This window comes from Limulus polyphemus, unplaced genomic scaffold (genome assembly GCF_000517525.1).
Source record: "Limulus polyphemus unplaced genomic scaffold, Limulus_polyphemus-2.1.2 Scaffold5686, whole genome shotgun sequence".
NCBI classification, from domain to species: Eukaryota; Metazoa; Arthropoda; class Merostomata; order Xiphosura; family Limulidae; genus Limulus; species Limulus polyphemus.
In genome coordinates, this window is record NW_013671296.1 from 26,150 (window position 1) to 39,067 (window position 12,918).

The 12,918-nt window shown below is 37.0% G+C and overlaps 1 protein-coding gene across 1 annotated transcript in view; it reads left to right on the top strand.

Moving 5' to 3' along the window:
• The window catches only part of LOC106472871 (cholecystokinin receptor-like), a 40,139-nt gene that overhangs the window by 21,129 nt on the left and 6,092 nt on the right, over positions 1-12,918 (top strand). The window contains exon 2 of the mRNA XM_022401413.1: positions 11,241-11,441. Coding sequence (XP_022257121.1) covers positions 11,241-11,441 — 201 coding nt within the window. The remainder of the gene's footprint in view (positions 1-11,240; positions 11,442-12,918) is intronic.

The window sequence follows — 12,918 nt, forward strand, 5'->3', positions numbered from 1 at the left end:
GCGCGAAATTAAAAAACAAACAAACAAACAAACAATCAGCCCTCTATTGGCTCAGCGATAAGGCTGAAGGCTTATAAAGTTCAAAATGGTTGTTTTTGTTTCATTAGTTTGCTTCATTAGCCACCAAAACAGCTACTAGTCAAAACTACTGAGCATAACATATATATGTAGATTGTACATTGGTTTGGTTTGTTTTAGCGCAAAGCCACATTGAGTTATCTATTTTGTCCACCGTAGGAAATCGAATCCCGCCAGAGGGACAATTGGATCGAACATTTTAATATTAAATAGAGTAAGTCCGTAAACTTACCTCTCATCCACCAGGGGGACAATTGGATCGAACGTTCTAATGTTAAATAATGTTAGTCCGTAAACTTACCTCTCATCCACCAGGAGGACAATTGAATCGAACATTTTAATTTTAAATAAGGTAATTCCGTAAGCTTACCTCTCATCCGCCAGGGGGACTAGATTATACATCCGTTCTAAAATGGTGGAAATTCAAAACCGAAACAAGATGGTTCAATGATGCGAACTACAAAACTATTAGTATCATTTAATGAGTTGTAAAATCAGCTACATATTATATTGATTGCTTCTCAGACTGTTATGATGCCCCCCAGTGGCACAGTGGTATGTCTGCGGATTTACAACGCTAGAATCCGGGTTTCGATACCCGTGGTGGGCAGAGCACAGATAGCCCATTGTGTAGCTTTGTGCTTAATTAAAAACAAACAAACAAACAAGATTGTTATGGCTGCTTCAAAGACGAGAATCCGTCTAGTTGTCTTGGTATCAAATAGAGTAATAGATACTTTATAAATAAGAAGCTGAAGACTATAACTTAGTAATCTAAGAATCTTTGATAAAAAAGTTGATTTTTCTGATTTTGTACTTCTTCAAAAATGCGTCGTAAGGAATTCAATAAAGTCCACTTCACGTAGTTGTGACAGAAAATACTTAATGAAGACCAGAGGCAAGGCTGGACATTGATGACCAGTGAGCACAGCATTTTAAGAAATTCAATTAAGTCCACTTCAAGTAGTCGTGACTTAAATGATGACCTGAGACAAGGGTGGACGCTAGTGACCAGTGAACACAGCATTTTACAGATTTTGATAAAATCCACTTCAGACAGTCGTGACAGAAAATACCTAATAAAGACCTGGGGTAAAACTTGACGCCGATTATCAGTGAGCACAACATTATAAGGAATTAATAAAATAAATCCACTTGAAGTGGTCATGACAGAAAATATGTAATGAAGACCTGAGGTAAGACCGGACACCGATGACCAGTGGCCACGGCACTGTAAGGAGATTAATAAAATAAATCCACTTGAAGTGGTCGTGACAGAAAATACTTAAGGAAGACCTGAGATAAGACTGGACACCGATGACCAGTGTGCACGGCTTTGTAAGAAGATTAATAGAATCAAGCTATTTCAAGTGGTCGTGACAGAAAATACTTAATGAAGACCTGAGGTAAGACTGGACACTGATGACCAGTGGCCACGGCATTGTAAGGAGATTAATAAAATCAAGCCACTTCAAATGGTCGTAACAGAAAATGCATAAAAGCCTGAGACAGGGTTGGAATATCGTTACCAACAGCTTTTAACCGTTTAATGATCTTTATTTATTACCTCTACATGTGAGCGTATCCGCCTCTCAAAGACGTAAATCGAGGAAATTTAAAGAAATTCCAACCATTAAATCAAGAAAACCCGTTAACATAGGACGCTTTTTTGATGAAATCTGTTCTCAAAATGGCGATTTTGTTCTACACATTAGGTCGAACGTTTGAATCTTAAATCGGGTAACTTAACATCAGTTCTAGAACATGTGAAAGTAGCGAACGTTGGAATCACTCGTCACATCTGGCAATATATGTATGAATGACAGAAAATTATAAAAAGTATTGGAAGGAGGGAGGGCTTGCATAGAAATCCATTATGTTATTTTACTTATTTAACCCCCAGTGTCACAGCGGTATGTCTGCGGATTACAACGCTAGAATCCGGGTTTTGATACCCGTGGTGGGCAGAGCACAAATAGCTCATTGTGTAGCTTTGTGCTTAATTACAAACAAACAAAACAAACTTATGCAATTTCCCAGCAAATTAATAAATCATTAAGACCACAGGTGTTTGGGTTTTCCAAGGGGTTATTGAAGCTCGGTTATAGACCCAAGGGGTTATTGATGCCTCGTTATAGACCACAGTTGTTTGGGTTTTCCAAGAGTTGTTGATGCCTCGTTATAGACCACAGGTGTTTGGGTTTTTCAAGGGGTTATTGATGCCTGATTATAGACAATAGGTGTTTGGGTTTTCCAAGAGTTATTGATGCCTCGTTATAGACCACAGGTGTTTGGGTTTTTCAAGGGGTAATTGATGCCCGATTATAGACCCAAGGGGTTATTGATGCTCGATTATAGACAACAGGGGTTTGAGTTTTCAAGGGGTTATTGATGCCCGGTTATAGACCCAAGGGGTTATTTATGCTCGATTATAGACCACAGGTGTTTGGGTTTTTCAAGGGGTTATTGATGCCTGATTATAGACCCAAGGGGTTATTGATGCCTGATTATAGACCCAAGGGGTTATTAATGCCTGATTATAGACAATAGGTGTTTGGGTTTTCCAAGGGGTTATTGATGTCTGGTTATAGACCACAGGTGTTTGGGTTTTCCAAGGGGTTATTGATGTCTGGTTATAGACCACAGGTGTTTGGGTTTTCCAATGGGTTACTGATGCCAGGTTATAGACCCAAGGGGTTATTAGACCACAGGTGTTTGGGTTTTCCAAGGGGTTATTGATGCTCGGTTATAGACCCAAGGGGTTATTGATGCCTGATTATAGACAATAGGTGTTTGGGTTTTCCAAGGCCTGATTATAGACAATAGGTGTTTGGGTTTTTCAAGGGGTTATTGATGCCTGATTATAGACAATAGGTGTTTGGGTTTTTCCAGTTTCTTTGTGATCTGTATAACTTACAGTTTATAGCTTAATTCCTCGGACTTATGTTTCATGTTGTTAATCTTCAGTTACATTATAAACAAACTACAACTACACATCTAACTTTGTTAAGTAAGATAACATTACTTTTCGTTATTATATATATTTAACGTTTAGATATTGTTCTGGCTGTCTTATAATAAGTAATAATTAGTTATACATAAAATGGAGAAGGTTTTCCAATGTTTATCACATATTTTTATAGGCGTTTTTATCACTACTTCGCCCCCTTTTGATGGATCTTCACCAAATGTGACATGAAGGTTTGTTGGGTCCATGGGGTGATACATGTGGTTTCGCATTTTGTAGTTTTTATGGGCGTTTTTGCGTGTTTTTTTTTTACAATTACATATAAGGGAAACAACTTGTTTGTTTGTTTTTGAATTTCGCGCAAAGCTACACGAGGGCTATCTGCGCTAGCCGTACCTCTTATTTAGCAGCCCCCCAGTGGCACAGCGGTATGTCTGCGGACTTACAACGCTAGAAACCGGGTTTCGATACCCGTGGTGGGCAGAGCACAGATAGCCCATTGTGTAGCTTTGTGATTAACTTCAAACAAACAAACTAATTTAGCAATGGAAGACTAGAGGGAAGGCAGCTAGTCATCACCACCCACCGCCAATTCTGAGACTACTCTTTTACCAACGAATAGTGGGATTGACTACTCCCCACGGCTGAAAGGGCGAGCATGTTTGGTGGGACGGGGATTCGAACCCGCGACCTGCAGATTGCGAGTCGAGTGCCCTAACCACCTGGCCATACCAGGCCAGGGAAGCAACTTTTCACGACCTTTCATTAATCACGAGTTTACATAACTTTCCTCCAGGGGACGGCTACTCCAGCTAGTAATAGAATATATTTGGTGTGTAGCTGCTAATGCCCACTATTTTGGAAGAGATCGATGTTCGACTCCCTCCCTCTCCAAACAAAACCACGTCATGCAGCTGGTGAAGTCCGTGTTTAGAAACACAAACTTTATATGCAATTCTAAGAACTTATGGGCTTAAACCAAACTGAAATCTGTTATAATAGTTCCGACGAGACTTTTCCTCCAATACCAGGGCTCATCAGACCGGCTGGGACACGACATACGTAGTAGTGGTCAAGGCTCTATTTATATCATCATGAACAATGCATGTTATGGTGTAAGCTAAATAATAAATGTATCTTTTATTTAAGTTATTTATAAATCAGATTTATAAGTAAGAGTTAATAATACATTATTTGTTATCTATTTATTTATTATTATAAGTGAATTAATGTTACTATCATTGAGAAGAACCAGTAACCTATTCTTTTTGTTTCCTGGGTCTAGCAACCATAGCATCACGGGAAAAAACTACATTAGTAACTTCAATCCCACTATTCGTTGGTAAAAGAGTAGCCCAAGAGTTGGCGGTGGGTGGTGATGACTAGCTGCCTTCCCTCTAGTCTTCCATTGCTAAATTAGCGACGGCTAGCGCAGATAGCCCTCGTGTAGCTTTGCGCGAAATTCAAAACAAATCAAACATATGTCTAAAGATGGGATATTGTCTTCTTTTTTTTTAACGATGTTCCATTTTTCATGTTTCCCACAGTCCCCTAGTGAGTCTGTAGTAAGTTCATAGGCTTATAACGCTAAAATCCGTGGTTCGATTTCCCATGGTGAACATAAGGCAGATCGCATATTTTGTAGCTTTGCGATAAAGAAACAAACAAATGTTTACCATCACTGAGGTTTCAAGGCTGAACAGCAAATATGTTATATGTTTAGCTATTGGCTGCACACTCATAAAGCTATCTGTATTATTAATCAAACACAACAATGGTTTAGTAATTAGACAGTGTTGTTTATCAGCTAGCTAATTTAGAAATCTATCATAAGTATTTTCATTATTTTAAAATACAATTTTGAAAGAATCAACTGGAAGTTTCTTATTAAAACTATAATAAGTTTTATTGGCTTTCAGGGGGGAAACAATAATAGAAATAATAATAGAAATTATTGTAGATAATAGAAATCAAAAGGTAATAAATAATTAACTTCAAAGTTCTTCGTTTATCACTCAGAAAGATGAGTTAAATTATTACAAGTAGTAATGATTAAAGTTTGCCTTGTTAAGCGATAAATTTAAATTTTGAAGAAGGAGAGTAATTATTTTTTTTATTGGCAGCATCAGTCACGCATGCGTGTTCAGTACCAAAATGAAAACTGTGAAACTATGTTGACTTTTGTGCAAACCTACACGAGGACCATTATGAACATAGCCTAGCCTAATTTTGAAATGATAGACTAGAGGAAAGGGAGATAGTAAGCAAACACTCACCGCCAACTCTTAAGTCACTTTTCTCTAAACGAGTGGTGAGAGTTAAATATCCGTCATTTTAGTGCATAAAAAGTGTGGCGCGCATTTTCGTGGCAACCAGACGCGAACCATAAACCATCGGATTCAAGTTCCGGACCCGCTAACTTAAAATACGCCGAAAAGCTAAACGTAAGAAACTTTTGTTTTTGTTTTGAAATTGCAAATAATAATAATAACAATACTTTTACAGTATTGGTGCAGGAGAATAATTTTGCAAGGCACTGTACATTTGCTAATAAATATTAATGAGTCAGTTAACGTAGGCCCGGCATGGTCAGGTGGTTAGGGGGCGCTAGACTCGTAATCTGAGGGTCGCGGGTTCGAATCCCCGTCACACCAAACATGCTCGCCCTTTCAGCCGTGGAAGCGTTATAATATGACGACCAATCCCACTATTCTTTGGTAAAAGAGTAGCCCAAGAGTTGGCGGTGGGTGGTGATGACTAGCTGCCTTCCCTCTAGTCTTACACTGCTAACTTAGGGACGGCTAGCGCAGATAGCCCTCGTGTAGCTTTGCGCGAAATTCAAAACAAACAAACAGTTAACGTAATAATGAAATTGTATGAAACATTCAGTTTAATCTCATATGAGTGTCATGTGACCTATCACAATTATTAGAACTGATGGTTCGTAATGGCACAGAGCTACATAATGGACTATCTGTGCTATGCCCATCACGGGTATCGAAACCCGGTTTTTAGAGTTATAAGCTTTATCCACATTTTTTCGTTTTGTTTGTAATTAAGCACAAAGCTACACAATGGGCTATTTGTGCTCTGCCCACCACAGGTATCGAAACCCGTTTTCTAGCGTTGAAAGTTCGCAGACACATCGCTGTGCCACTGGGGATCATTTTGACTGAGAAACGTAGTTTTGACTGTTCATTTTTACAGCCGCCATTTGCAGTTAGATGATGTTGTGTTTGTTTTATACGCAAAATTGTACAATGGGCTGTCGTGCGCTGTTCCCATCGCAAGGATCGTGCACCAAGTGTTACCGTTACAAGCACTGAAGCTTAAAGCTTAACCATTGGTTTGTTATGGAAAGGTGTCATAAAACTAACCTTTGCCGAATTCGTCAATATACCTTTCTTTTGATATTCAAATAAGACAGGTGTAAAATTTACCAGCTGTTTCTAACTTAAGTTTGTTATATATAAAAACGCAGGGTAATAGCGTAAGATGGTATTGATTTTTAGATTGTTTAATTTAGCTTTATACCTAGGATAAAAGAAAACCGTTTTTTAATCTGGTTTTATTCCGTTTATTCGTTCGTTTTTGAATTTCGCGCAAAGCTACACGAGGGCTATCTGCGCTAGCCGTCCCTAATTTAGCAGTGTAAGACTAGAGGGAAGGCAGCTAGTCATCACCACCCACCGCCAACACTTGGGCTACTCTTTTACCAACGAATAGTGGGATTGACCGTCACATTATAACGCCCCCACGGCTGAAAGGGCGAGCATGTTTGGTGGGACGGGGATTCGAACTCGCGACCCGCAGATTGTGAGTCGAGCGCCCCTAACCACCTGGCCAGGCCGGGGGCCTATTCCGTTTAAATGAAGAGATGTTTATTTTCTACAAGTAACAGCACTTTATTAAATATCTTAGTAGACTAAAGGAATACCCCGCTTTTCTCGAACACTCGGAAGCCAGCACAAACTAGCGCCCCCTATAACATTTACTCTCAACACCAGACTTTCACTTTTATACGTCAAACCTACTAATGGCGATTGAAGAAGCAACGTGTTTTTCCTAAAAAAATAAAAAAATTGGTCTTTGTGATAGAGGAGGCTAAAATTGATTTATTTCATTGTGAAAGCTCACCCTGGAGCAAAGATTAACTACAGATCTTCAAATATCCATTTAAACGCAAACAGATAATGCCTGACGAACGTTAAGAACAAATAAATATATATAACCGCCTGATAGCACGTGCCGAAGCGAAATATTTAACAATCCCGTTTTAATTCTTATTAGCTTCGCATACAAAGATTGTCTAAGTTATACGTTTCTAAACGTGTACTGATTTTATACGAAACTTTTATAAGTAAAGTGTATGAATCACTTGGATTTATAGCGTGTGTTATAAAAGTAGTTAAGTTTAACGTACTGATTGGGAATTCTGTGTATTACAAAGTTGTATCGAGGAAGAATAAACTAGTTTTAATTAAGAAATGACTTGTATCACTGAAGTTCCTCGGAGAGAATTTATACCGGAAATTAACAAACGAGCAGATAAGTAACAATACTTAATTCCGTTTTGTGTAGTTATTTCGTCTGAAGACGAAACAAACGCTTATAAAGCAGAGTTAGAGTTTATTTCTTGACTATATTTACTCAGTGAGGAACGTTATCTTCAAAATTTTCGAGAGACTCAGTAGAAGTTAAATTCCAGGCGTCTTGAAAGAAAGTTTTTTTTTATTTCTGCTGCTTTATTTTTATTATTTCTTTTGATAAAAATAGTCTCTCATCCTCCCTCTGTTGCACATACAATTAACAATGTTGAGGTCTGGGATCTGTGGAATCATGGTAAAGATAACATTCAAGTATGGTATAGATCCGGCAGTTTCTACTCTATTGATGGAGTATTGGATTCTTTTGGATTTAAACAAATACCCGTACACCATATTGTTCTTTCTGAGCAAAGTTTGTTGCCTTTTCGAAACAAAGAGTTTCTAGCTACAGTGAACCCTTGCTACAATGAACCCTTTTAACCTTCTTGAAGCTTCGTGTTTCTCACAGTGGAAGATTCAACTTTAAATCCAGTAATATCTTCAAGATCTGCAATAAAGCTGTTTTCAGATTTACAACTGTCTTGTAGTTAAGTAATCTATGCCTTACTTCATCATTATATAAAGCTATTATGTTTTCATATACAGGAGTGTTATCAGTTCTGACTTTCTTACTTCCAATCTTTCAATTTTTCTTTTAAACGAAAACACGCGATTTAGAAGGCTTTTAAATAAGTAAGGGCTTTTAGTTTGGAATTTTTACAGTATTTCATCATGGACGCATTTTGCGCAGGAGATTGAATGATGGTCTCTCATTTAAATACAGCAGTGTACGCTTTCCACACAACTCACCAATGCTGTGGACAGATATACCCGATAGATGGGCAGTCATTGTTTTCCATACTTTGTAGATAATTGTTTCGGGCTAAACATCTAAACATCAATCTTATATACGTTGCTTGGGGAGCAGTCAATAAGGGGCAGGGGCAGCAAGTAGTTTTATTATGACATGCTACTGACCACTTAAACCCACTTACAGATTTGGGGAAAAAAACAAATCCAAGACAAAAACATTTTCAAACAACTTTTCAAAATTGAGAGAACAAGGAAACAGCGTTGTTTGTTTTTGCAACAAAACGTCCAGAAATGGCGCACTTATTACGTGATACTATTGTAAGCTATCCACTTCAACTAGTTTCCTAGCTAAGCCACTGTCTACTGCAAGTAAAGAACTCGTGGTGTGAAACGTTTTAATCCTAAGATACAAATTACTATCCAAGTACTACGTCCTAAGTATCCGTCAATTAACAGTAAGTGCAAACTACAGTTATGATTTTGTTGTTTTTTTTACTTCCCTCTAAAAATAATTGATGATTCAGAACATTCCACACATTTGTGTGAAAAGTGTGAAATTTGCATTAAATGAAACCGTGAAAAGTGAAAAAAACAAAATGTATATATATTGGATTTTTGCACTGAAACTTATAACTTCAGCATTTCAACACCAGGGTCGCTGTTTTAATAAAAAATTAACGATGGATAAACAGGTTTCAAATTTTATTAGAATGACTTAACATAAGGATAAAACGGATTATTTGGTCCCTCAAAGCTGTAACTACGCAACCACCCTTGGGAATAAACTTAAACCCACACTATTTTTCAGAAAAGTAAACTACTTGTCACCATCTATTGTTACTGACGGTGATTCGTTCCATTAGTCAATCACGATCTTAGAAAACTAAATGTCTTAACTGGAACTCAGCCGGTCTTTTCCTAATCTTAAACTCATACCATTTTGTCCTTCAAAACAAAACGATCACAGAACTGTATCCTATTTGTCTTCCAGATAATCCTATAGACTTCAATAAGATCAATTATTGCCCTTTTCTCAAGAAAAACAAATCAAGAGATTTTAACTTATCCTCATAAGATAACTATTACATCCGCGAAATCATCATAATATCCCTCCTCTGAATCGTTTCTAATAAGTTAATATTCTTTCTTAGATAAGGAGATTAACTTGCATAATATTCTAAGTTAAGCCTAACTATTGATATGTATAGAGCTAATAAATTACCTTTTTTGCCCTGTTATTAACTTGCATAATATTCTAAGTTAAGCCTAACTAATGATATGTATAGAGCTAATTAATTACCTTTTTTGCCCTGTTGTTAACTTGCATAATATTCTAAGTTAAGCCTAACTATTGATATGTATAGAGCTAATAAACTACCTTTTTTTGCCCTGTTATTAATACGTCTATAAATACAACATAAATTCCTATTGCCTTTGATACGAGTAACATAGCTCCACCATTATACCAAGATTCTTTTCTTCAATCACGATACTGATTGGGTTTTCATCTAAATTAAACATTTGATCCAAATCATTACAACCCAGATGCACCATATTACCCCTAGTATAGTGAAATGTAACTTGCCAAATATTTGTCCAACTATCCAAGTGATCCATGTTATTGTGTAGTACCTCAACACTGTCGATACAGCTAGAAATATCCAATTTAGTATTCCTTTGTCAATCGGATGCTTCTCTTGTCTTTATCAAAAACCTTGAAGTAAGCATCTTTTAAGAAATTGATCTCCATTTCAACGTGGCTTTACTCTAAATCAAACAAATTTCTTTAAATCTTCCATCCTGTATGTCAGCTTTTCCTTTATTTTTAGTAAGACCTGTCCCACATCATTTTTTAAATCATAATAAATTAAATTATGACAAATCTGGTCTCATTACTTCAACATTGACTTTCTGAAAATTAGGAAACAAAATTTCATTTTTTTTGTTTACCTCAACACCTAGTAAAATGTGAAACTAATTAAATAATGATCACTCTTTCTCAGATGTTTCCCCTACTTCAACTCTTATAACTACATCCTCATTAGTGGTTAGCATTGAATCTCTTTCTGGGATGCTTCCCTCCACTTCAACTCTTGTAACCACGTCCTCATTAGTGGTTAACCATGAATCTCTTTCTGGGATACTTCCCTCCACTACAACCCTTGCAACCACGTCCTCATTAGTGGTTAACCATGAATCTCTTTCTGGGATGCTTCCCTCCACTTCAACTCTTATAACTACATCCCCATTAGTGGTTAACCACTAATGAGGACGTGGTTACAAGAGTTGAAGTGAAGGGAAGTATCCCAGAAAGAGATTCATTGTTAACCACTAATGAGGACGTGGTTATAAGAGTTGAAGTGGAGGGAAGCATCCCAGAAAGAGATTCATTGTTAACCACTAATGAGGACGTGGTTACAAGAGTTGTAGTGGAGGGAAGTATCCCAGAAAGAGATTCAATGTTAACAATGAATCACTTTCTGGGATACTTCCCTTCACTTCAACTCTTGCAACCACGTCCTCATTAGTGGTTAACAATGAATCTCTTTCTGAGATACTTCCCTTCACTTCAACTCTTGTAACCACGTCCTCATTAGTATTTAACAATGAATCACTTTCTCAATTGCTCCCCCCCTCACACACACACTTATTTTAAGAAACAAGTGTTACAACGATATTCTCACTCAGCTCGACTTACTATCACATTTCGTACTATTCAGCTGTACAGACAATTGTTTTAAAGTATTTTTTCCAGTATTTTAATGTCTAATACGCTTATTTTCTCTTCCTTTCAGCTGTTTCTGTTAGCGTCAGTGCTTGGACGTTGGTGGCCATGTCAGTAGAACGCTATTATGCCATTTGTCACCCTCTAAAGTCACGAGAATGGCAGACCTTGTCCCACGCCAATCGGATGATTTTAGTAGTGTGGGCGGGTTCACTACTTTGTATGTTGCCTGTTTCGGTGTTGAGTGAACTACAGCCTATTAGAGACAGTGGTGAGTTCAAAAAATATTGACATTTCAAACACGTGGCATCCCGAACTGTTTAATTCATTTCCTTTTCTTGTTATTGTCCTTTTTGTTTTACTTTTTTTTTCTCTAGGTTAACATAAGAAATGATGCAGTTCAAGTTTACATTTTTAATAACGTATTATCTCTAAAACGTCCGTAATTTGAAATGCAGATAAAATAACATGTTGATTAAACTCTATCAAATAATAGTTTACAAAGAATTGGGAAATAAAGGAAGCCAACTGTACGGGTGGGAAGGTAAAACTGTATCCCCCCTTTTCCCTCTCACAAGAGGATAAGAACCTAACAAGAAGTACCACTTTAATTTTATATCCAATCCCAGCCACATATTAAATCTCAAATGGCGTTGCTGTAAAGTGTAGAAAATATCAAACAAATTAAATTCAAGTCGTAGATGCGTTACTGTTGTTGTTGTTTTATAAAATGGAAAATGCCTTTTGGGAAATCGATCTGTGAAATGAATGTTGAGTAATTATTGTTTTAAAAGAAAAATGATATTTATATGCATATTCTACTCACTAGTAGAACTTTCACGTGCAATGTTAATAGTTTGAAGTCTTTGTTTTTATAGTTTCAATTAATTCGAATCCCCGTCCCACCAAACATGCTCACCCTTTCAGCCGTGGGGGCGTTATTCATTTTCTATAAAAATTTCATAAAACATTGAATTTGTTTGTTTTGGAATTTCGCGCAAAGCTACACGAGGGCTATCTGCGCTAGCCGTCCCTAATTTAGCAGTGGGAAGGCAGCTAGTCATCACCACCCACCGCCAACTCTTGGGCTACTCTTTTACCAACGAATAGTGGGATTGACCGTCACATAATGAATAAACAGTAAGTCATTCATTTATTATATTTATTTGTAACGAAATGAAGTAGCCTTATTCAAGTATTGGATAATATGTATGTTAAATTAGATGTATTGTTGACTCGTGAAAACAAAACAGCAGGTGTAGTATGGAACATTGTTTGAAAGAAGCTATGAACACTTTAGAAATGTATTCGATCTTTTCACAAGACTGGTATAAGCGAAAGAAGAATGGAGGTGTGTTTGCCAGTGATCAACTATGTGATCATATAGAATATTTTGATCGGTTAGGACTGCCTCCATGTAATCTCAACATAAGAAAATCACCAAGAAGGACTGTCAAAGCAAACTTACAACAAACAAAAATATTATAAGAATTGTGTGTGTGTGTGTGTGTGTGTGGACAATATTGTATATATTATACTTATTATTGTCGTCTACATGTGCCCAAGAAGGTTCAGTCCTCAAAGATGTGTGAAAAATGGTAAGTGTTGTTATGATTTACTACAGAGCTTATTAACTAAATGTTAAAAGTAAAGTTACTTAAACATTAATTATATGTCTAAAGAAACTTTTCAGCTCATGTGTTTTGAAGTTAAATAGACTGAATATGTCACAATGAGTGAGGGTGAAA